Source organism: Sapajus apella, unplaced genomic scaffold, assembly GCF_009761245.1.
Source record: "Sapajus apella isolate SASKATOON/1434 unplaced genomic scaffold, GSC_monkey_1.0 scaffold214, whole genome shotgun sequence".
Classification (NCBI taxonomy): Eukaryota; Metazoa; Chordata; class Mammalia; order Primates; family Cebidae; genus Sapajus; species Sapajus apella.
In genome coordinates, this window is record NW_022437154.1 from 271,176 (window position 1) to 291,997 (window position 20,822).

General features: G+C 50.0%; 1 protein-coding gene across 2 annotated transcripts; it reads left to right on the top strand.

Annotated features, from left to right (window-relative positions):
• Nucleotides 1–3,034: 3,034 nt before the first annotated feature.
• On the top strand, nt 3,035–20,565 carry DNAJA4 (DnaJ heat shock protein family (Hsp40) member A4). 2 transcript variants are annotated; one of them, XM_032270685.1, is made up of 8 exons: nt 3,035–3,342; nt 3,631–3,769; nt 9,244–9,424; nt 11,520–11,624; nt 12,519–12,746; nt 13,810–14,040; nt 18,467–18,567; nt 18,667–20,565. In XM_032270685.1, exons 1-8 carry the CDS (start codon nt 3,251–3,253, stop codon nt 18,880–18,882), a joined length of 1,293 nt encoding a protein of 430 aa, XP_032126576.1. In that variant the 5' UTR covers nt 3,035–3,250; the 3' UTR covers nt 18,883–20,565. The 2 variants fall into 2 exon arrangements, with proteins under 2 accessions (XP_032126576.1, XP_032126577.1); XM_032270686.1 differs by lacking the exon at nt 3,035–3,342 and adding an exon at nt 3,376–3,534.
• Nucleotides 20,566–20,822: the final 257 nt, after the last annotated feature.

Sequence of the window (20,822 nt, forward strand, 5' to 3'; positions counted from 1 at the left end):
ACATAACTGACAAAATAGAAATGTCTTCGTGATGCCTCCAATCCTCCCGTGCAGAATTCTGGGAAACAATCTACTAGATTGTCGGAGGCTTTGTCTAAGATAAATAAAGCTGGACACGGCCGAGCGCGGTGGCTCAAGCCTGTAATCCCAGCACTTTGGGAGGCCGAGGCGGGTGGATCACGAGGTCAAGAGATCGAGACCATCCTGGTCAACATGGTGAAACCCTGTCTCTACTAAAAATACAAAAAATTAGCTGGGCATGGTGGCACGTGCCTGTAATCCCAGCTACTCAGGAGGCTGAGGCAGGAGAATTGCCTGAACCCAGGAGGCGGAGGTTGCGGTGAGCCGAGATCGCGCCATTGCAGTCCAGCCTGGGTAACAAGAGCGAAACTCCGTCTCAAAAAATAAAAAATAAAAAAAATAAAAAAATAAAGCTGGACACTAGCTAAGATGGTAAGGACAGAATTTAATCAGTCATAACTATTGCAGTAGGGTAAACAGTCTAGTATGAACAGAACTCAACATTGATTCGTACAAAAGTAACAGGGCATTTTGAAAAGGGGATGAGGGAATAGGGAGAAAGACAAGCAGCCAGTTTAACAGAATCAGGGAAGTGAGAAATTACAAAGGGTTGGTCAGTGTAAGTGACACTAGATCAGCTGTGTCTGCTAGCTGCCAGTGATCAAAGTTAGGATGCCATCCTCCCACGGAGACTGGGAGATAAAGACTCTAACCTCAGGTGTTGGATGGAACCAAAAAACAGTAAATAATTTGGCAGCCTTGAGTTTTCTCAGACAGGTACTTTAAGATTGGGTGCTGGGGCCAGGGTTGCCTTAGGTAGGGGCCCCCAAACTCTGGGCTGCAGACCAGTACTGGTCTGTGGCCTGTCAGAAACCAAGTAGTGGCATTAGATTCTCATAGGAGCTCGAACCCTGCGGTGAACTGCACGTGCAAGGGATCTAGGTTGCATGCTCCTTATAAGCATCTAACGCCTGATGATCTGTGGTGGAACACTTTCAGCCCCCATTTTTTTTTTTTTTTTTTTTTTTGAGATGGAGTCTTGCTTTGTTGCCCAGGCTGGTGTGCAGTGGCGAACTCTCAGCTCACTGCAACCTCTGCCTCCTGGATTTAAGCAGTTCTCTTGTGTCAGCCTCCTCAGTAGCTGCGATTACAGGCGCGTGCCACCACACCTGGCTAATTTTTATATTTTTAGTAGAGATGGAGTTTCACCATGTTGGCCAGGCTGGTCTTGAACTCCTAGCCTCAAGTGCTCTGCCCACCTTGGTCTCCCAAACTGCTGGGATTACAGGTACGAATCCCCATGCCAGGCCTTCATCACAGAATTATTGCCCACCCTTATCACCCTGTCCGTGACAAAACGGTCTTCCATGAAACTAGTCTCTGGTGCCAAAAAGCCAGGGAACTGGTGATCTTAGGGATATGACCTTGAGTTAACAGAAACTGCTGCTGTCTGTTCAGTCTTTATAGGCCAAGGTTGAAGCCTAGTTAAGAAGAGGGCTCAGAGGAGCCTGGCTAGGTTCCATCAAGAAGAGAATCATTATTAGCTTCTTTACCTTAGCTGCCACCTGCACCCCCCAAAAAAGCATCAACATTGTGACTATGTAGCAGGTGTTTCACAAAGTTATGAAGCAGTTACAATGAATATCATCCTTGTTACAAGGCTGAAAAAACTGAGGCTCAGAAAGGTGGGGCCAAGTGCCACAGCCAGAAGTAGCAGTCTTGGGACGTGAACCTAGGTCTGGGTCTCACTGGCTCCAGAATCACCGTCATACAAAACTCATAGCTCCATTCTATGTTTCTAGGCTCTGTCTTTGAGCCGTCCTCTCCTGCACATGTGCATTTGATGAATGCCACTAGTCCAGAGTACTGAATCTGGACAAGTATGTGGCACTGGGCAGTGGATCTCAGTTCCGGCTACACACTGGAACCACCTGGGGAGCTTAAAAAATACTGATGCCTGGGCCCTACCCCCAGAAGCTCTAAAGTAACAGGTCTGGGGTGCAGCCCACAGGGATTTTTAGAAGATTCCAGGTGATCTCTTTCAGGGGCCAGGTTTGAGACCCACCGTGCTAGGAGCCTTCACACTTAGCCCATTTGATCCTTACAGGAGCCCTCTGAGAATGGCAGGCAAGGGCAACGCCCACGTCTGGCTGAGGAAAAAAAGCGTTGAGAGGCTAAGGCTCAGATGGGAAGGTCTGGACAAAAGCAAAATTCCTGACCTCCAGCTCTGAGATCTCTGCCGAGAGGTTCCGCTCTACAAGGCATAATTAAGAAAAAAAGCCACGTCCCCAAGAACGAGCCGTTGAATTTCTCTTGTACAGTAAAAGTTATTTCTCGGCCCCAATGAACACAGGGAGGAGAGGTAGAACCTAAAACAAGGCCAGGGGATCCCAGCGAGGTGAGCGGTGACCTCCTTGCACACAAAGTGTTCCCCTGGCAGAAGCCAAGGCAGGGTTGGGGGACAGGGGTCTGCAATTCTGTGATAGCGTTGCGGCCTGCTTTCCACACCCAGTTTTCTGCAACGGTTTGTGATCTGGAGTCCTGTGCACCCATCGGGAGCTGGGAGCAGCCTAGGAAGTCGAGGTGTATTCCTATAGCCTTCCAGGCAAGCGTCCTGGGCCACCTAGCCCTGTCAGGGTCCAGGCCACGGGATCCCCAGTGCATAACGCTGGGTCCACCAGCCTGGCCCGGCCCTGGTGTTTGCTCGCTGATGATGTGCAGAGGGGGGAAGCCGGTTTCCCACCCCTGGGAGAAGAGGGGGCGCTGTCTGCCCTGGGGAGACTTGGGGGACATCACTTGCTCACTACTGGGGGACTTAAGGGTTCCCAGTGGTGGGCAGTCGAGTGTCCACTTCTGCGGCCAGCACTGACTTATCTGGAAAGTCAGGGGTTCACCTCAGCCTTGGGGCCATGACGGGGTAGAGGGCCCCTACTCACTCCAACGCCCTCAAAAATGCAACAATCTGAGGCGCACCTTGGGGCGCAGCCTGACTGTGACCCAACAGAGAACGGCCACACCCCCGGGAGAGGCCGGGTGGGGACCGCAGGGCGCAGCTCTCCCAGTCCCACCCTTCGGCGCAGGGCTCCGGTCGACACAGCCCTCCAGGCCGCCCACCCTCTAGCCAACCGGCTCCACGGACCCGCGGAAGGGCAAGGGGGCGGCGTCGGGGCGGCGGGACGGTCGTCGGAGGGCGCCCTCCAGGCCGAAGCCGCCTTCTCCGGCCCCCGCCATGGCCCGGGGCGGCAGTCAGAGCTGGAGCTCCGCGGAGTCGGACGGGCGGCCGGAGCGGCAGCCGGAGGAGCAGGCGCCCGAGAAGTCCGGGTGAGCGGCGGGGCCGCGTGGGGCGGGCGTCGGGGGTCGGGGCCGCGAACCCGCCGCGGCGCCGCCGGAACCTCCGCGAAGGTTCTAGGCCTTTGTGGCGTCACGGTCTCCTTACGGAAGCTTCCGCCGGCGCCGAATAAAACCCGCCGCGGAGGCGCCGGTGGCTGGAGTGCGGCGGTGGCGGGCGCGGAGGTCGGCCGGGCGCGGGGGGCGGGCGGCGGGGCGCGGGCCGGGGTCCCGGCGGGGGCGTCCGGGGCGCTCTGACCGGCCTCGCCCGCGCGCCCGCAGAGACAAGATGGTGAAGGAGACCCAGTACTATGACATCCTGGGCGTGAAGCCCAGCGCGTCCCCGGAGGAGATCAAGAAGGCCTATCGGAAGCTGGCGCTCAAGTACCACCCGGACAAGAACCCGGATGAGGGCGAGAAGGTGCGGGGGGCGCGGCCGGGGTCCCCGGGGGCCGAGGGTCACTCCGCCGGGAGCACGCAGGGCGGCGGGGAACCAGAGCCGCGCTTGTTGGGGAGGCCGTCGCCAGGAGCCGCGGGGCCAGCCCGGGGCGGGGGTGGCGCGGCGCGGTCGGTGGAGGGCGCTTCGCCCGCGGAGGAGGCGTGCGGTGCGGGGCGCCCGGGGAGGGGTCTTGGGCCCCTCGCGAGTCCCTGCCGAGCCCCTTCTTTCCTCCATTCGCTCCACAAGTGCTTGGGGAGCTCCTGCAGTGCGCGCCGCACGCGGGCGTCGGGCAGGCGCGGGGGCTGAACGCAGTTGTCGCAGGGTGTGTGGGCTTCCCTGTGGGAGAGGTGGCCTGCAAATCGGGAAACTGAGGCACACGAACAGGAGTTGTGTACTTGCTGGGGACGACTGGCTCATGTTCTCTGTTGATGCATAAACCCCAGGGATGAGTTCTTCACTCGAGCCGGTGCCTGGGACAAACGCCGGGTTCCTCTTGAGAATGACGAGCTGGATTTGTTCTGTGCACTACCTCCTACCTGATAGAAGCGTCAGATAGTGAATAATCCCATTTTATTTATTAAACGGGGACATGGACATGGCATCCTGACATCAGCTTGTACTCATCTTCTGGGTTTTCTGTGACGGGACACACAGTTGATCATAAGTACCAATCATAGACTGAAAATGCTTTGCATATTAGGGACTGAAGTTAAAAGCTTTTCCATCCTGTTTGCAGGAAGTTTGCCTTTTATCCCTAAAGAGGCTCGTGACCCACCTGAATAGGTGAATTGAAGGGTGAGGCATCGTAAGGAAAGCCTGCTAGCCCTCCCATTCCTTCTTTCACTTCTTGCCATTTTCTTATAAAACTTTGGTTGATCCACGTGGGTCTTGAGAGGTCGGGCCTTTAGAGTAGCTGATAGCAGTGACACCTGGGCCACTTTTGAAGCCGCACTGATCACCCTTGTAGCATTTAAGACCTGTGGAAACAACGCTGGAATCAAAATACCTGTCTGCATTAGTTCTTCCAAGCCGGAGAAAGCTACTTGAGGACGGCTGGCTGAATGGCAACCGTGATGGAATATTTATATTTAGGCACATGTGCTGAATGTGGCTGTCACAAGTTTAAAATGCTTTCCTACAAGACCGTTTGTCTGTTACTCACTTGTGTTCCTTCCCGTCTATATTTAGATGGCTTACTGTAGCTTTTAAAGGCACTGGCGTTTAAATGGTGCTGGTGATGCATCCACCTGCTCTCTATATTCATTGTAGTCTGCTTCTGACAGTCTCCTTTAAGGAGAGCTTCTGGCTTCTCATTTCACATTTCAGCAGGCTGGCCAAAGACGTGGGAAGGCCTTCTAACCCTGGTTTCAGGTCAAACCTCAGCACTCAGGAGAAGAATCTCCTGCCTCTGTGCATGCCGTTTGAGATGAATGTGCTCTTGTTGTTCTGAAGCTTTTATTTTTTGAAAATTAGACTTGGCCTGTACTACATAGGTGTAGGTTTCACCCTGCCTGTACCTGTCTGGGCAGGTTGTCTGGTTTGTTTTAAACTAATGTTTATTGGTAGTCAGGCACTTAGTGTCACATAAATGAGGCTCATGACAGTGAGGTCTGGCAGGCCCCCCTCAGCTCGGAGGGAGGGGTTCTGTGATGTGCCCACTGCCAGGAATACTTTCCTCCCCTGCCTTCATGGATAGGGATAAAACTCGTTCTCACCTAAAAGTCTTCCAGGAGGCTGCCTCTGCCTCATAGACTGAACCACAGGCCCAACACGCATCGTACTTTAACGGTGATTATTTGATACTTGTTTTCCCTGCCGTAATGTAAGCAGGGAAAACTTACATTTCCCTGTGCCCCCAAGGCCCCCATGGCCACTTACGGGATGAGTGTCTAGCTGTGCAGAGTAGGTGCTAAATTGCTTGTTGGCTGGCTGAGTAAATTCATTTAAAAAATTGTATGTAGAAGGAGGAGAGGGCCCTATAAAGGCATAAATTGGAAGGGAAATTGCAGTGAAGTGGGTATTGGAAACAGAGTGGCAATTTCAATTGGAAATCAAAGGGGAAAAGGAGGCTAGAGACACAATTTATGGAAACTCTGCTGTAAAATTCCCCAGAGAGAGCCAATTCATTCATTCATTCAACAAATACCTCCTCTTCTGGCCCCTACTGTGTGCTGGGTCCACGGTACAGGCCTTTTGTGAGTGTGTATGTGAGTCATGTGTAGTTCTTGTCCACTTCATCACAGGTAGAACCTTTAAATTTTTTTTCTCCTAAGTTTGTCACTGTATTATTAATGTCTCTTCAAAAATAGACTATGCCGGTTCTTTTCCCTTGCCCTGGCACAACTGAGAAGGCTGTTGAGGTGCCGGTCTTTGTTTTTTGCCCTGTTGTCCCGTGTTGCTAAGCATTGGGGCAGCCTGAGTCTGTCGGGCACTCCTTGTGGAGTCTGTACTTATCTGTGGCTGGTTTTTTTTTGCAAGACGCATGGGTGGTAGGTAGTGGGTCAGCAAAATAGTCCCTTTCAGGGGCAGTGATGTGGGGTATGTTGTTGGCTAGTGTCCTGTTGAGATGAGTTTGGTCTTTGGGTCAATTTCATTGTAACTTTTAGTTTGAATAATAGATTTTCAAGTTCAAAAATCAAAAGATAGCAAACTGCGCAGGAAATCTTAGAACACAGAGAGAAACCTACCAAGTACACATTATCCTAAACCACTCTGTGCTTCTTTGCAAGGTTTCCCTAGGATGATCACACATGGCCATCCTGATACGTAGACTTCATTTTCTTTTAAATATTAAAAGTACTTATGACATTTTATTATAAGTACTTTTCCAAGTTGTTACATAGTCTTGAAAGCCATTTTCTCCTCACCTGTGTAATAATCCTATTAAGGTTCTGTGGCAAATGATACTGGTCTGAAAGGCAAGCTGGTCATAGCATTCATCTCCAACTGGGAGAAGGGGGTCCAGGCTGGGAGCTGAATTAGACTTTGGAGGGCTGGGACCCTAGAGGGTGGACTTCCTACCAGTAGTGGGAACCCTGGTAGGTTCCAGGGTTCCCACTACTGGTAGGAAGTCAGATCTGGCCTCTGACTGAATATCTCAAGCAACTGGGCACTCCTTTTCCATTCTTAGGTAATTCTATGAAGTCTAAATCTCATGTGAGTATCCAGAGTATTTGGTGAGTGTTTCCAGTGGGCATTCTCATGAAGCTTATTTGCTTAGCCCTGGGCTGCAGATAGGCGCAGAAACTCTCTAGGGCAGCCTGGCCTAGGTGCTTTCTCATCCATCGCGGGCACGCGATCCTTACATTGCACATCAGGTTTTCTGCTGAGGAAAGGGGCAGAAGTGAATGGTACTTACTTCTTGGCAGAAATGGTATGAGAACTAACGTATCAAAAGATCTAGCTGCCTGATCTGTGATGGTGATGTCTTTTTAAGACTTAATTTTCTAAATTGTACAGTTTTTAGCTATTATTTATTAGCTATGATTAGTAGTAATGATTAGATTTCAATTAGGGATCTGTAGAACAAGGGAATTCATACCTCAAATTCCCTCTCTCAAATTCTTTACTTCATGGAACTTTTTTTCCCATGTATGTTTTGTGGAGCCAGCTGTGTTATAGGATCTGTGTATCCATGTATCCATATATGTCTCTCAGGCTAAACTGTAGCCTCCGGAGGGCCAAGACCTATCTTATTTATTTCTGAGTTCCCAGAGTCAAGCTATTCGTCTAACAGGTACTTACCAAGTGCCTTCTGTGTGCCGGGCATGGTTCCAGGCTCAGGTAGACAGCAGTGGACACAGCCCCCCATCTTCGTGGAGCTATGTTGCAGTGGGGCTACAGCATAAGCAGTAGATGATGCAGCATGTTAGAAGGTCGTTAATGGTGTGGAGAAAAACACAGCAGGGTGGGGGTGGGAGGGTCGGCGATGGGTTTGCAGTGCTAAAGCTGGGTCACCGTCCCTGAGAAGGTGGTCTGTGAGCTAAGGCTGGAAAGAGGTGAGTGGGCAGGCTGCCCCAGGCCGAGGTGCCTCTGAGGCCCAGGCTGCAGAGTTGAGGAACAGCAGGGAGCCTGGTGAAGCTGGCACAAAGGAGAGGAAGGCAGAGAGGTGCCAGCTTGGGCTTTTAGATGAAAGTCAGGACTGGCTTTTACTCCCAGTGACGTGGGCCGCCTTGTAGAGATTTGAGTGGCGGATTGACACATTTGGTGGGCTCGGGTGGCGAACACTGAAAGCTGGGGTGAGGAGGGAACGTGGGAGACCAGGGAGGACACCACTGCAGTGGCCCAGACCTGAGATGGTGCCTTCAGCCAGGGCGGATGCGGTGTGGTGAGGAGGAGTGGATCTTGCGTGCTTTAGCATTCTGATTTTATTATCAAATTTTCCATATACCTGCAGAAAACATGAGTGGTACAGTGAACACCTGTGTATTCTCCACCTAGCTTTACCACTTGTAAGTAAGTTGTCACGTTTGTTTTATCTATTATTATTTATTATTACTATTTGCTAAAGATTTGGGGAAGAAGCTACCTGTGTCACAACCTTTCAGGCCTAAACACTGCGTGTTCCTCTTAGGCTCAAGGACAACGTTTTACATAACCATAGTGCAGTTATCAAATTCAAGAAGTTTAACATTGAGAACAAAGATTCACGTTTCTCCTGTCGTTCCAATAATCTGCTTTGTAGCCTTTTTTCCTCCCACCCTCTAATGTAGGATCTGATCCAGGATCACCTCTTGTACTCGGTTTTCCTATCTTTTAGTTTCGGAGTGTCTCCCAATTTGGGTTTTCTGATTCTTTTCTTACAATTGGGTTCCAGTGGTAACTTTTTGGCAGCAAGGTTACATATGGGATGTTGCGTCTGTCTTAGGGTACTGGAAATGCAGATGTGGAGGTAGTGTCAGCAGATTTGTTGACAGGTGAGATTAGCGTTGCCAGTTACTGTGATATGGGGCAGCCTGTGGGCAGGGGCTTTCGGAGAGGGTCAGGAGTATAGGTTTGTATACAGTGTCTGGCACCTGCTGAGGTGCTCACAGATGCCTGTAGTTGAATTTCATGCGAGTAAACTAGTGAAATGATTCCCAGGAGGAGGTGAGCCAGTGGTAGCACCCGGAGTCCTGGCGTTATCTGATAATAGATTCAGTCCCGGCACTGTCTCATGGTGTCCTAGCTGGACTCGACTTCCTGTCTGGTGCGGTCGGATTAGGGAGAGACTTTTCCTCTCTCCTGCCTTCTCTCCCTTATTCTTGTCGTGTCCCTACCACCAGTCCCTTAATGTGTTCCCCACTTTACCAGAGGAGTAAATAGGTGGGCAAGTCAGGTTCCAGGAAGAGGATGTATAGACTGGCTGGTCCGAGGGGAGGGGGGAAGAATACCTCTGTTTCTTTGGGTTTACTGAACAAAACAACTGAAACGTCTCTCTTTTAAAAAATCTCTGTCTCTCTCTCTTTCTTTTAAAGTTTAAACTCATATCCCAGGCATATGAAGTGCTTTCCGATCCAAAGAAAAGGGATATTTATGACCAAGGCGGAGAACAGGCAATTAAAGAAGGAGGCTCAGGCAGCCCCGGGTTCTCTTCGCCCATGGACATCTTCGACATGTTCTTTGGTGGTGGAGGACGGATGGCTAGAGAGAGAAGAGGTAAATGCTTCTAAAGAAACAGAAATAACTTGTATGGTTTCCACAAGCGTACGTGTTGTTGGAATCGGGGTAGATCATGCTTTAAAAGGATACGATTGGACCAGGCACGGTGGTTCATGCCTGTAATCTCAGCACTTTGGGAGGCCAAGGTGGGAGGATCACTTTAGGCCAGGATTTCAAGACCAACTGGGGCCATGTAGTGAGAACCCCGTTTCAAAAAAATAAAAATTAAAAAATTAGCCAGGCATGGTGACTCATTCCTGTAGTCTCAGCTACTTCTTGAGAGGCTGAGGCGGGAGGATGACCTGAGCCCAGGAAGTGGAGGCTGCAGTGAGCTCTCCAGCCTGCATGACAGGTGAGACCCTGTCTCAAAAAAAAAAAGTAGTATTGCCATGTTTTGGGGTCATTAACTTTAAAGAGTTGATCACTTGTCTAGTGCCCAGGCTACCTGGAAACTCTTGGTATATTTAGTAATTATCTGGTACCCTCCAAATACCGTATGAAGGAGCAAATGGAGTGGTGGATAGAAGAGAGAAAGGTGAAGTTCATCGTGCCTTCTTTTCGTCTGTTGTTGGGGTCAGGTCCCAGAGTGTCCCGAGGGATGTAAGTGGCGCCTCCTGCGGTTGTCAGGGGTCCTTTGCTGAGAGTGCTCCTCTCCCCTCCTGCCCCGTGTCATTTGTGGCCCTCCACTTCCCCTGACCCCGGCCGGGGCTGCAGGCTCTCTAATTCTAGGTGGGTGCTCTTGCCATGTGCAGTGTGGCCTCGTTTCCCAGCCTGCTCAGGGGATTTACCTCTTTAAGTTTTGAAATCTTTGTAAAGACCTGCATTTCTTTTCTGAATGCATGATGCCTAGTAACAGCTTTATCCCAGGAGGTGAAGGAGGAACTCAGCCCTTAGCTGGATGGCCCCAGGCCACTGCTTTGACGTCGGGGTTTGCTCTTCCTAATTTTCCTGCATCTCACCTTCTGCCAGGCTGCGGGCTGCCACCTCCATTGTTAGTAGTTGCTAATAGACTAGCTGCCATTCTCCCAGTCTAGTTTACTGTTGTCGGGCTGCTTTGGACCTTGAACCCAGAAAGATAGCCAAGCTTATTACAATTCTGGATAAGGTCAGAAGAAATGAGCTCTGCCTGGGGGTTTAAGTGTGGTTTTGGTCACTGAGAGGCCCCTGGATTAATGAAGAACTACCTGTTATCACATCATAATTGACTTTGAGCTTTGAAAAGCTTGGGTGTCAATTCTGTGAACGCAGACTGCTGAAAATCACAAAGTGTTTATTAGGGGAAAATCCTTCCCCTGTCCTTTAAGCATATTGCCTGCTCATATAATTGATGGTGTAGGTGTGATTAAAGCCTTGGATATTCTCTTGTCCAGCTCCCTGTCTTGAGATGAAAAACTTCACGCCCTTAATTAAGTCATCTTTCAAAGTTGGCAGCCATTAAACCAGGACAGCTTGTCTCCGTGACTGCAGGAGCTCCACAGGCAGCAGGGAAGGTCTTGATGCTGTCAGTCCTGATAGGCTGGCAGGCACTGGCGCACACCCCGCCCTGAGGACTGGACACCCACCGTCCTGACTGCAGAAGCAAGATGTTGGCAGAGGAGAGAATTCCCATTTGGCCGCTGGTTACAATAGGGCTCAGAAAATAAAGTGCTTTATGCCCAAGGAGGAGTTTCAGTGAAAGATCCGGACACTTCGGCTGTCACATATTCATGTATAGAAAGGACTAAAGGACTGCTTTCATGGGCAAGCTTAACCAGCTTCATGGGCTAATGCTGCCTTCCGTCTCTCAATTGGTGCTCCCCCTGTCCAGTCCCTTGTTCTCAGAAAGTAAAGGTGGAAAGTCTTTTTGTTGGCCTCTATAAATGACCGAGTAATTAGCTCATAGCTAGAGAGGGTATTAGTTCTTGTTATTGGCTGAGGGCCAGAAGGATGGGCTGGGGTAATAGAAGCATTGCTTCCCGCAGGGGAGGGAACACAGGACCCAGCCACAGCCTTGAGTCTCTGGAGACTTCATACAGCTAAGGGTCATATGGGTGGTATTTCATACAGTGCTATATTTATGAATCATCACTAATTTTTTTTCTCCCTTGGTAAGGCAAGAATGTTGTACACCAGTTATCTGTAACTCTTGAAGATTTATATAATGGTGTCACGAAGAAATTGGCCCTCCAGAAAAATGTAATTTGTGAGAAATGTGAAGGTAAAAATTAATTTTTGACTAAACCTCGCAGTCCTGATCCCTTAGATTCAGAAACAATGTTTGTTTTATAGTTTAGAAAAAAATAAGTTATCTTTTTTCCAAGGCAGTGGTCAAGCAGAGATGGCAACTAGGTGGCTTGAGGGCCACAGCGCTTTGCTTGAAGGAATGTTTACTTTGGGATGTACCTCTATTTGACATGTTGACAATTATTTTTAAAAATTAAAAAGCAGACAGTTGACCTGAGCTAGGGGTTGGCAGACTTTTTCTGTAAAGCGCCAGATTTTAGGCTTTCCGGTCTGTGGAGTCTTTCGTGACGTTCACTCTGCCATCGTAGTCTATGGATGAATGGACGTGCCCGTGTTCCCGTAAGGGCTTATTTACAAAACCAAGCAGTCTGGCCGTGGCTTACTGACCCCGACCTAAATGTACATGTAATTATTGTAACTGTTAAAAAAATCTAGGTTTTCAAGAAAAGCCATGCCTGGCGACCCCAGCCTTGCGTGTCCCACAGAGGGAACTGGCTGAGCTGGGTAGCTGCCGCTGTTGACAGAGCTTGTGTTCTCTAGATCTCCACAGCCCCAGCCTCCTCATTCATCTGTGGGCTTATGGGGATTCCACCAGGGGTGGAAGAAAACACATGTGACGAAGCTAATGTCATAAATTTGCATTGGTACAGCCAAAATCACAAACGTTTGAGGTCAGCTGTTAACATCTGGATGTTATCTGCGTGGCCGGATTCCTCCAGACTCTTCTGCATTGTTTTTTATGATTGTTGATAGAATTCTAAGCCCAGCGCCCAATGTGAGGGTTCCCTACCCTTCTGCCGTGTCGCCCAGCAGGGACACTGGTAAGGGAAGAGCACGGGCCTCATTCCTGCCTCCCCCAACCCCGCAGGTGTTGGCGGGAAGAAGGGCTCGGTGGAGAAGTGCCCGCTGTGCAAGGGGCGGGGGATGCAGGTCCACATCCAGCAGATCGGGCCGGGCATGGTGCAGCAGATCCAGACCGTGTGCGTGGAGTGCCAGGGCCAGGGCGAGCGCATCAACCCCAAGGACCGCTGCGAGAGCTGCCACGGGGCCAAGGTGATCCATGAGAAGAAGATCATCGAGGTGCATGTTGAAAAAGGTGAGGCTGTGCTGAGCTGGTGCTCCACACTGGCTGGAAATGCTGGCTGGGTGCTAATCGTGGGATACACAGGCTAGGTGTCAGGGAAGTAAGCTGTTTCACAGCACGTACCGGGTGTGCCGTGAGGGCCTCCTGTTTCCCGGTCATCTTCTCTTGATCCCTCCTGGCCTTGTTTCCCTTCCATGTCACCAGCCGAAGTTTTCTTGCTGAGGTTTACTTCCCTGCGCTCACAGACCGCCTCTTTAGGAGGTTTTCTGATGCTCTGAAAGTCTTACTTGGCCCTGGCGTTGGTTAGCTGCCAGCTCCCGACATTCTCAGGCCACTCCTCTCGAATCTTTCAGAGTGTCTTCCTGATCGCTTCCGCGCTCATTGCGCATAAGGGCTTGTGTAAGTGTTTGTGGCTGCATGTTCCCTTTCTCCACATTTCCCCATCTGCTGCACCAGATTCCCCCAACACAGCACCTTCCCCTGCCATGCATTTTGCCCGATGCCACCATTTTAAGGCCTTTTTCCATTTCAGCTGTCCTGCAAGTATTCCCTGATGATTCTGTGGCTTTCCATTCCAATGAATATATCCTAGATCAGAGATGAGACCAAAAGTAAAAGAAACGGCACTCAGACCGCCACAGGTGTTATTAAAGGACTTGCTGTTTGAACATGCCTGAACCCTGTGTCTTGAGTGTGCACGCTGGCTTATTAGAAGAGGACAGGGCTGGCTGACCTGTCCCCATCATGTACCATGTACACCAGGAAGTGGGCGGTGACCCCATGCTGGCAGTGTGGCGTCATAGGCGCGGGGCAGGGAGTGCTGTGTAAACCTGGCGTGTGGAGCCACAGTCGCCCTCTCCCTGTGCACGCTGGGCTTGGCCCCGCGTTTGCCGAGGAAAGCGGGACCTGTTTTCTCATTGGCCATCCTAGCCACCGCTCCCTGCCTCGTGCCTGGGTGAGGTTGGGAGGCTTGATGAATAAAGACCCCTGAAGGACTCTGGTCCTTCTTCGGAAGCTTTAAGGAAGCATGGTTTGTATGAGAAGTGGCTAATCAGACAGGGATGATGTCTCATAGGTATGAAAGACGGGCAAAAGATACTATTTCACGGAGAAGGAGATCAGGAGCCTGAGCTGGAGCCTGGTGATGTCATAATTGTGCTTGATCAGAAGGATCATAGTGTCTTTCAGAGGCGAGGCCACGACTTGATCATGAAAATGAAAATTCAGCTTTCTGAAGCTCTTTGTGGCTTCAAGAAGACGTTAAAAACATTGGACGATCGGGTTCTTGTTATCACATCCAAAGCAGGTAATGTTCCAGAAATGTGTTTCCACTGTAGATCTGTATGTTTGGCCTAATAATTCTGGCAAGTTAGTCTGAATTTTTTTTATTGCTTTATGATATTTTATATATTGATGGGGTCCATGTGATACTTTGTCCCATGCATAGAATAGCTAATGACCAAGCCAGGTGTTTGGGGCATCCACCGCCCTGAGTATTTGTTATTTCTTTGTGTTAGGAATAGTTCACCTGATTTCACATTTAAGGTCAAATTCTGTTACACAAGTTGGTATGACGTGATTTTCTCTAAATTTAAAGTTATCCCTGATGACTCTGCATAATTTATAACTTTTATATTCTCCTAGAAAAAAAATTTTGTTGGAGGGAGAAGCCTCAAATAAGCATCTTGGGGCTTTGAAATTTTAGCTGAAATCTGCCAATTAAACTTGTTTTAAAAATTTTACTTTTGTATAAGAAAACAGTTTAATAGGTGGTGTTTTTCTGTCACGTGGTGATTTGTGCTGATTCCTCCACATGTTCCCGTAGCCTCTGTTGTTTGTTACACGAGTTACATTTTAAAGTAGAATTTTCCGGCCGGTCGTGGTAGCTCACGCCTGTAATCCAAGCACTTTGGAGGCCAAGGCAGGTGGATCACCTGAGGTTGGGAGTTCAAGACCAGCCTGACCAACATGGTGAGACCCCGTCTTAAAAAAATTAAAAATAAAATAAAATAGAATTTTCCTGTAAAAAAGACTTTGCCTACCAGCTTATCCTTGGAGGTTTCCACAGGAATTGCTGGTCTGCACACACCCATGGGAGCCAGAGGGAGACGCCTCTGGGCCGAAAGGGTTCCTGAGGGTCCAAGTCAGCCCTCAACCACCCTGTAAGCACCAGGACACTCATCTCCCAGGAGGGTAGGTGTTCACTGCAGTCAAGGGTCTGTGTGGGCACCAGAGCACCTGCCTAGAAGGGGCTGAGAAGGGAGAGAGGCCAGGCCAGGGAACTTGACTCGAAGCTGCTTCTAGGTAGCACTAAGGTCGGCTGTGCATAGCAAAGAACGTCTGGATGGGGGTGGTGGCAGCTGCCCACCCAAGCACCCTGGGCCCCAGCACCAGCCATTTGCAGTGTTGCTGTAGTCCCCTCACTGGCCCTGGGGCTGGGATTACCTTTTTCTGTGGCCATTTGAGGTTTGGGGCAAAAGGGGTAGTAGTTTCAGGGCAGGCAGGGAGGTGACCGGCTGATAAGCCTGTGCCCAGGGCAGTGGCAGCAGGAGATAAGACTCAAGTCCAGTGGGGTGACTGAGGCCTGGGCTTCTTCTCCCTCCGTGTCCCCTCCCTCTTCCCCTCTGACCCCTCCATGTCCCCTCCCCCTTCCCCTCCGTGTCCCCTCCCCCTTCGCCTCCATGTCCCCTCCGCCTTCCCCTCCGTGTCCCCTCCCCCATCCCCTCCTTGCCTGCTTTCCTCTTCCCAGCCTTGTGCTCGCGCTCTCTCTTTCCTCTTGGATTCATTGAGGGCCCTCTTTTCCTGGGGATAACAGCAAGCGGAATTGTATATCCAAGCCTTGATCAGTTTGTGGGGTTTAAAGAAAAACTTATTTGGAAACAATTTCAAGCTTACAAAAAGTTGTAAATATAAAAATAGTCCGGGGCCCACCCGTATAGGATTTGTCTGATGTTAACATTTTACCCCATTTGATTTGTCATTTGCTCTGTGTCTGTTTTTATTTTAAAATTTATTTATTTAGTTTTTGAGTCAGGGGACTTGCTCTGCCGCCCAGCCTGGAGTGCAGTGGTGGGATCTCAGCTCACTGCAACCTCTACCTCCTCCTCCCAGGTAGCTGGGACCACAGCCATGTGCCACCATGCCCAGTTAATTTTTTTTTTTTTTTTTTTTGTAGAGACGGGGTTTCACCATGTTGCCCAGACTTGTGTGTGATTTTATACATATACTTAATCAAGGGTTGGGGGCAGCACTGCAGTAGAATGCGAAATTTGCGTGAAAATTTAAAATAAAACACCTTCCCTTAGGCTTCCATATACCTCCCAAGGCGCACCTATTTCCTCCCCTCCCTTGAGGAGGAGGAGTTTGAGGGTCACAGTTGAAGGACAGCCCCAGACCACTGGTTGTGAGCAGGTAGGTGCCTGACACCCTGGCACTGTGTCCAGGACACCTTTGCATGGCCACAGCCCAGATCCTAGCCCTCCTGAGCTGCGGCTGGCAGCCTCTGTGTGTAACTTCTTTGGAAAAGCCCATCCTGCCCAGGGGACTGTTTGAGGTGTTGGGCCCCGCTGAGGGCATTCCTTGCTGCCTCAGTGGCCCCAGCCCAGGGAACTGGAAGCCAAATGGAGTGAGGATAGTGGGGAAAAACCCCAGAGGGAAGGAAGTGGCAAATCCCAAGAAACCTGTTTCCTTCTTTGTTATAAGGAAGAGTGAAGCATCCAGAAAACCTGCCACTGGAGAGTTCTCTGGGGGTTCTTTTGCCCTTGTTTGATTTTTGCTTTTACTTTATTCTCTTTCTTACCCATCTCCTTTCTTCCTCACCCCTCTTTTGTGCTGGCTTATTTCTTCTTTCTCCATTTCTCTTCTCCCTCTTCCTCCTCTCTTCTGCTGTTGAAATGCCTTCTTCCCCAGAGCCCTTTAGCCTATTTTGAGCATTGCTGAGGATTGGATTGATTAAAAAGTGATTTTGGTAGCTGGGCGTGGTGGCGCGTACCTGTAATCCCAGCTACTCAGGAGGCTGAGGCAGGAGAATTGCCTGAACCCAGGAGGCGGAGGTTGCAGTGAGCCGAGATCGAGCCATTGCACTCCAGCCTGGGTAACAAGAGCGAAACTCCGTCTCAAAAAAAAAAAAAAAAAAAGTGATTTTGGAGCCACACAAGCGTGTGCTGCCCCAGCCTGCGGCAGGTGTTTGCCTGCTGGGGGAGCCTAACTCGAGGTCTTCTTCCTTCTCTTACCTGGAGTTTTCCACGCCTGGTCAGTTTCCCAGCTCCCGGCAAGCTGGAAGCACAGGCATGGAGAGCAGGGCTTGAGAGCAGCAAGTAGCGACACCTGATGGGAACAGGGAGACAGAAAAGCCCGCCGTGTGTCGCTTAACGAGGGGGGTACGTTCTGAGAAATGCACGGTTGGCGATGTGGTGTCGGCATCATAGAATGTACTCACAGACCCAGGTGGCACAGCCGGCTGCCCCTGAGGCTGTATGGCATAGCTTGTTGCTCCTGGGCTGAAACCTGCACAGCAGGTTGCTGTACTGAATACTGTGGGCAGCTCTAATATGATGCTGTATGTGGATATCTGAACACAGAAAGGGTGCAGTAAAAATTTGGTGTCATCTTATGTAAGCATCTTCATAAATGCAGTCTGTTTGGACTGAAAGGTCGCTATGCTGTATTTCAAAAAAATGGAATAAACAAGAACACAAAAAGCCAGCAACCCGGAGCAGTTTAGCTCAGGGGCAGCCGTCCCCGCACAGTCAATAGGCTCTGAAGGCCATGTGAGCCGCAGCCCTGCCCGTGAGTGACTGACTGTCAGGGATTGTCACTGGCTTACTTTATTTTTAAAACTTCCTCTTTAAAGATTTCCTCTTGGAGAGAGAGTTCGCTTTCTAGACAGTCCAGGGTGGGCCTGGACTGCTGAATAAATGAGTGTTTAGATTCCTCTCCACCGTCTCCCCCATTTTTTCTGAGCATTTTTCTGTCTCTGTCCGTTTTCATTGCTAAGCTGAAGGGCATACTTTATCAGAAACCCTTTTGTCCCTTTCTGTTTCCATGCTTGGAGGGAAGTCAGTTTTGGACTTGGGAGAGTGCCTCAGAGCTCTTGGGGTCTGAACTCCCCTGTGTCTTCCAAAGTCACGTAGCCGTAAGACCCAGCGGTGCCAGTGGGACGGTGACTCCGGCTCGGCAGCGTGTGTGGAAGTGCGATGTGACCGGGAAGGAGCCTGCGGTGGCCAAGCCTCCCAGTCAGCGCCCTGCTAAGGAATCTGGGTGTCACCTGCAGGTGGCCGGGAGCCAGTTTTTATGCCAGGCAGGGGACTGGCTGGATTCTGTGGAGGCTTCTGCCTGTCTGTCAGGAGCAGTCCTGTCCCCCTCATGGGAGGGACACCTGTCCCCCCACGAAGGGACAGGCTGATGAGTGTTGGTCCCATTTTACACAGACTTGGGTGTCATAACTTCTAGGTCACTTGTTTTAAACCTACCTCTGATGGCAGCTGCAGCATGCTGACTTCTTGACATGCTGCTGGAGCCCAGAGCATGGGCCATAGAGTCCCAACCCGACCCCTCTCACAGGCAGTACCTGACAAGGACACCTGGGATTGGGGCCAGCTTTCCAGTCAGATGCCACGCTGCCTTTGCCCACTGCCACGGGGCGCTAGGGCCTGTCTCGGGCTCCCCGTGAGGGAGAGTGGCCTCTGCAGGCCCCTCTGCCCTCCTGCTTGATAACACCCTTCCTCTGGCAGGTGAGGTGATAAAGCACGGGGACCTGAAATGTGTGCGCGATGAAGGGATGCCCATCTACAAAGCACCCCTGGAGAAAGGGATTCTCATCATACAGTTCCTAGTAAGTTGACTGTGTTTCATTGTCATGGACATACGATTAAATGCCTTCATTGGAAGGGGAAAAAACAGCCACCTTTTTTTTCCACCTCGCCCTTCACAGGTAATCTTTCCTGAAAAACACTGGCTTTCCCTGGAAAAGCTTCCTCAGCTGGAAGCTCTACTCCCGCCTCGACAGAAAGTGAGGATAACAGACGACATGGATCAGGTGGAGCTGAAGGAGTTTAGTCCCAGTGAGCAGAACTGGCGCCAGCACAGGGAGGCCTACGAGGAGGACGAGGATGGGCCCCGGGCTGGAGTGCAGTGCCAGACAGCGTGACGTGGCGGGGCAGCGCGGCCCCGCCGGACTCGCACGGGATGTAAAGTTGGCACAATGAAAGTGGCATCGCTTTAATGGCCTCGTGTTTGGGGTGTCCTGTGTATGTGTTCAGCATTCTCAATTGCTGAGTGTCTTTTTGGTTTTTCTTTTTGCTGTAACTTAAGTTACAGCTTAATTTATATTTAAATGTTTTAAGTGTCAATCACCTCTAGTCTGCATATGGAATCTGTTCATTTTTATTTTCAGGATGTACTTTTGAGATGTCAGTGATTGCACCGACACTTTGTGCTTCTAGTGGCTTTGCCATAATTCAATGTCACCGATAAAGCACAGCCCAGTTAGCAGCTCAGCCCCTAGCAAACCCCGAGGCACAAAGTGGGCATCCTGGCCCATCTCTAGGTCTGTGGTTTCTCCTCCCTCCCTTGGCAGAGTTATTGAGGGCATGATCTCAGGGCTGCTAAGATAACATTTCTGAGGATTCTAGACGATCCTCTTGAAAAATAAAAGCACATCCATGGATCCAACATGGCTGCATGTGCCTGCTTAACAGGGCCAACTTAGTTCCACTGTTCTGTGCCCTTCAGTGGATGGAATGTGTGTCTGGTCATCTCTCTTGGAAGTTTCCTGAACCTTCCAAGCTCTGTGGTGAGGACAAACCAGTGTTTGGAATCATGCTGATACAACTGTTTTTCTGTGACCCCCCACACCTTGTTCTTTATGGTTTTAATGATTTTCTGTTGACAACTTTTGCAATGCTCTCCCACCAAAGTGCTTCTTGTAGAGAAAACTAAATCCTTCTCTGTCCCTGGCAGCCCCAGAAGCCAAGGGAAAACGCTGCTGCTGTGGCCCACGGCACAGCCAGCTTCTCTGACCAGTAATCCTCGGTGACTTGAGGGTCTGCAAAGACAGAACTCCCCAGTGTTTTCCACGTCATTCTCCCAGACTCAGCTCCCTTCCAAAGGATCGTTCCTCTCATTGCATAGCCGTATTACAAAGGGCTTCCTGCTCAAGGGATGTTTTGGTGAGAACTGCACTGAGTTCCACTGTGGACTACAGTTTGTATGGACTACTACTGTAAATTATAGCTTGTGAGGAGGGTATTAGTCATTCTTTTATTCCTGACAGGTAGACTACAATTTGAACTTATGGTTACCTCAGTCTTTAGCCACTACTGCTAATTTTTTGCCCCCGAGTCACAGAAAACTTCTGCGCTGCTGGGTTAAAGCAGAGGTCACCTGTCAGATCTTATCTGGTTACATGGCACCTGAGAGTTTGACTCAGACCAGGGACCTTCCTTAGGAGGGTCAAAGGTCAGATCAGACCATGCAGGTAGGGTGAACCAGCTGGATGGACCGGGTTCTGCAGAACATTGCCAGCTAGTCGGGCATAATTTGCTCAAAGTATAGAAACAGCCCACCTGTGCTTACTTTGACCATTGGTCAAGATAGATATAAAACCACTTCTTCCAACTAAGCCTGTATGAAATCAGTTTATAAGTGGACCACACTCCAGGGTGTTGTTTCTGTGCTGTGACTTCCTAATAAATTCTTGCTAAAGAACTGCTGTTTAGTGATGGAGCAAATTTTTACTTTCATGTAAGAGGAATTGGGAGAATGTTGCTTAAAATTTTATTCCACCTGTGCATTTGTCACTTTAAAATTAAAATTGAGCTGGTATGAGAGACAAGTGGCTTTTTCACTTTTTTGAGAGCTCCAATGAAGTGTTACATGCCAGCTTGCCGCTCATTGGTTAATATATAATGGAATGAAGTTTCCACCCTCATGGAGCTTTATTTTGGGGGTGGGGGTGAATGCAAACAAAAAGTGGTAACTGCTGTGAAGAACATGAGGAATGGGGATGAGTAGAAGGGAATGAGGACCAGTAGAAGGGAATGGGGATCAGTAGAAGGGAATGGGGACCAGTAGGAGGGAATGGGGACC

Excerpts from the sequence above, each read along its gene's own strand:
- DNAJA4 (XM_032270685.1), top strand. The coding sequence starts at position 3,251 with ATGGCCCGGGGCGGCAGTCAGAGCTGGAGCTCCGCGGAGTCGGACGGG. Across the intron at positions 12,747-13,809 it reads CGAGGTGCATGTTGAAAAAG|GTATGAAAGACGGGCAAAAG; the intron begins GTGAGGCTGTGC and ends GATGTCTCATAG. Across the intron at positions 18,568-18,666 it reads TTCTCATCATACAGTTCCTA|GTAATCTTTCCTGAAAAACA; the intron begins GTAAGTTGACTG and ends CGCCCTTCACAG.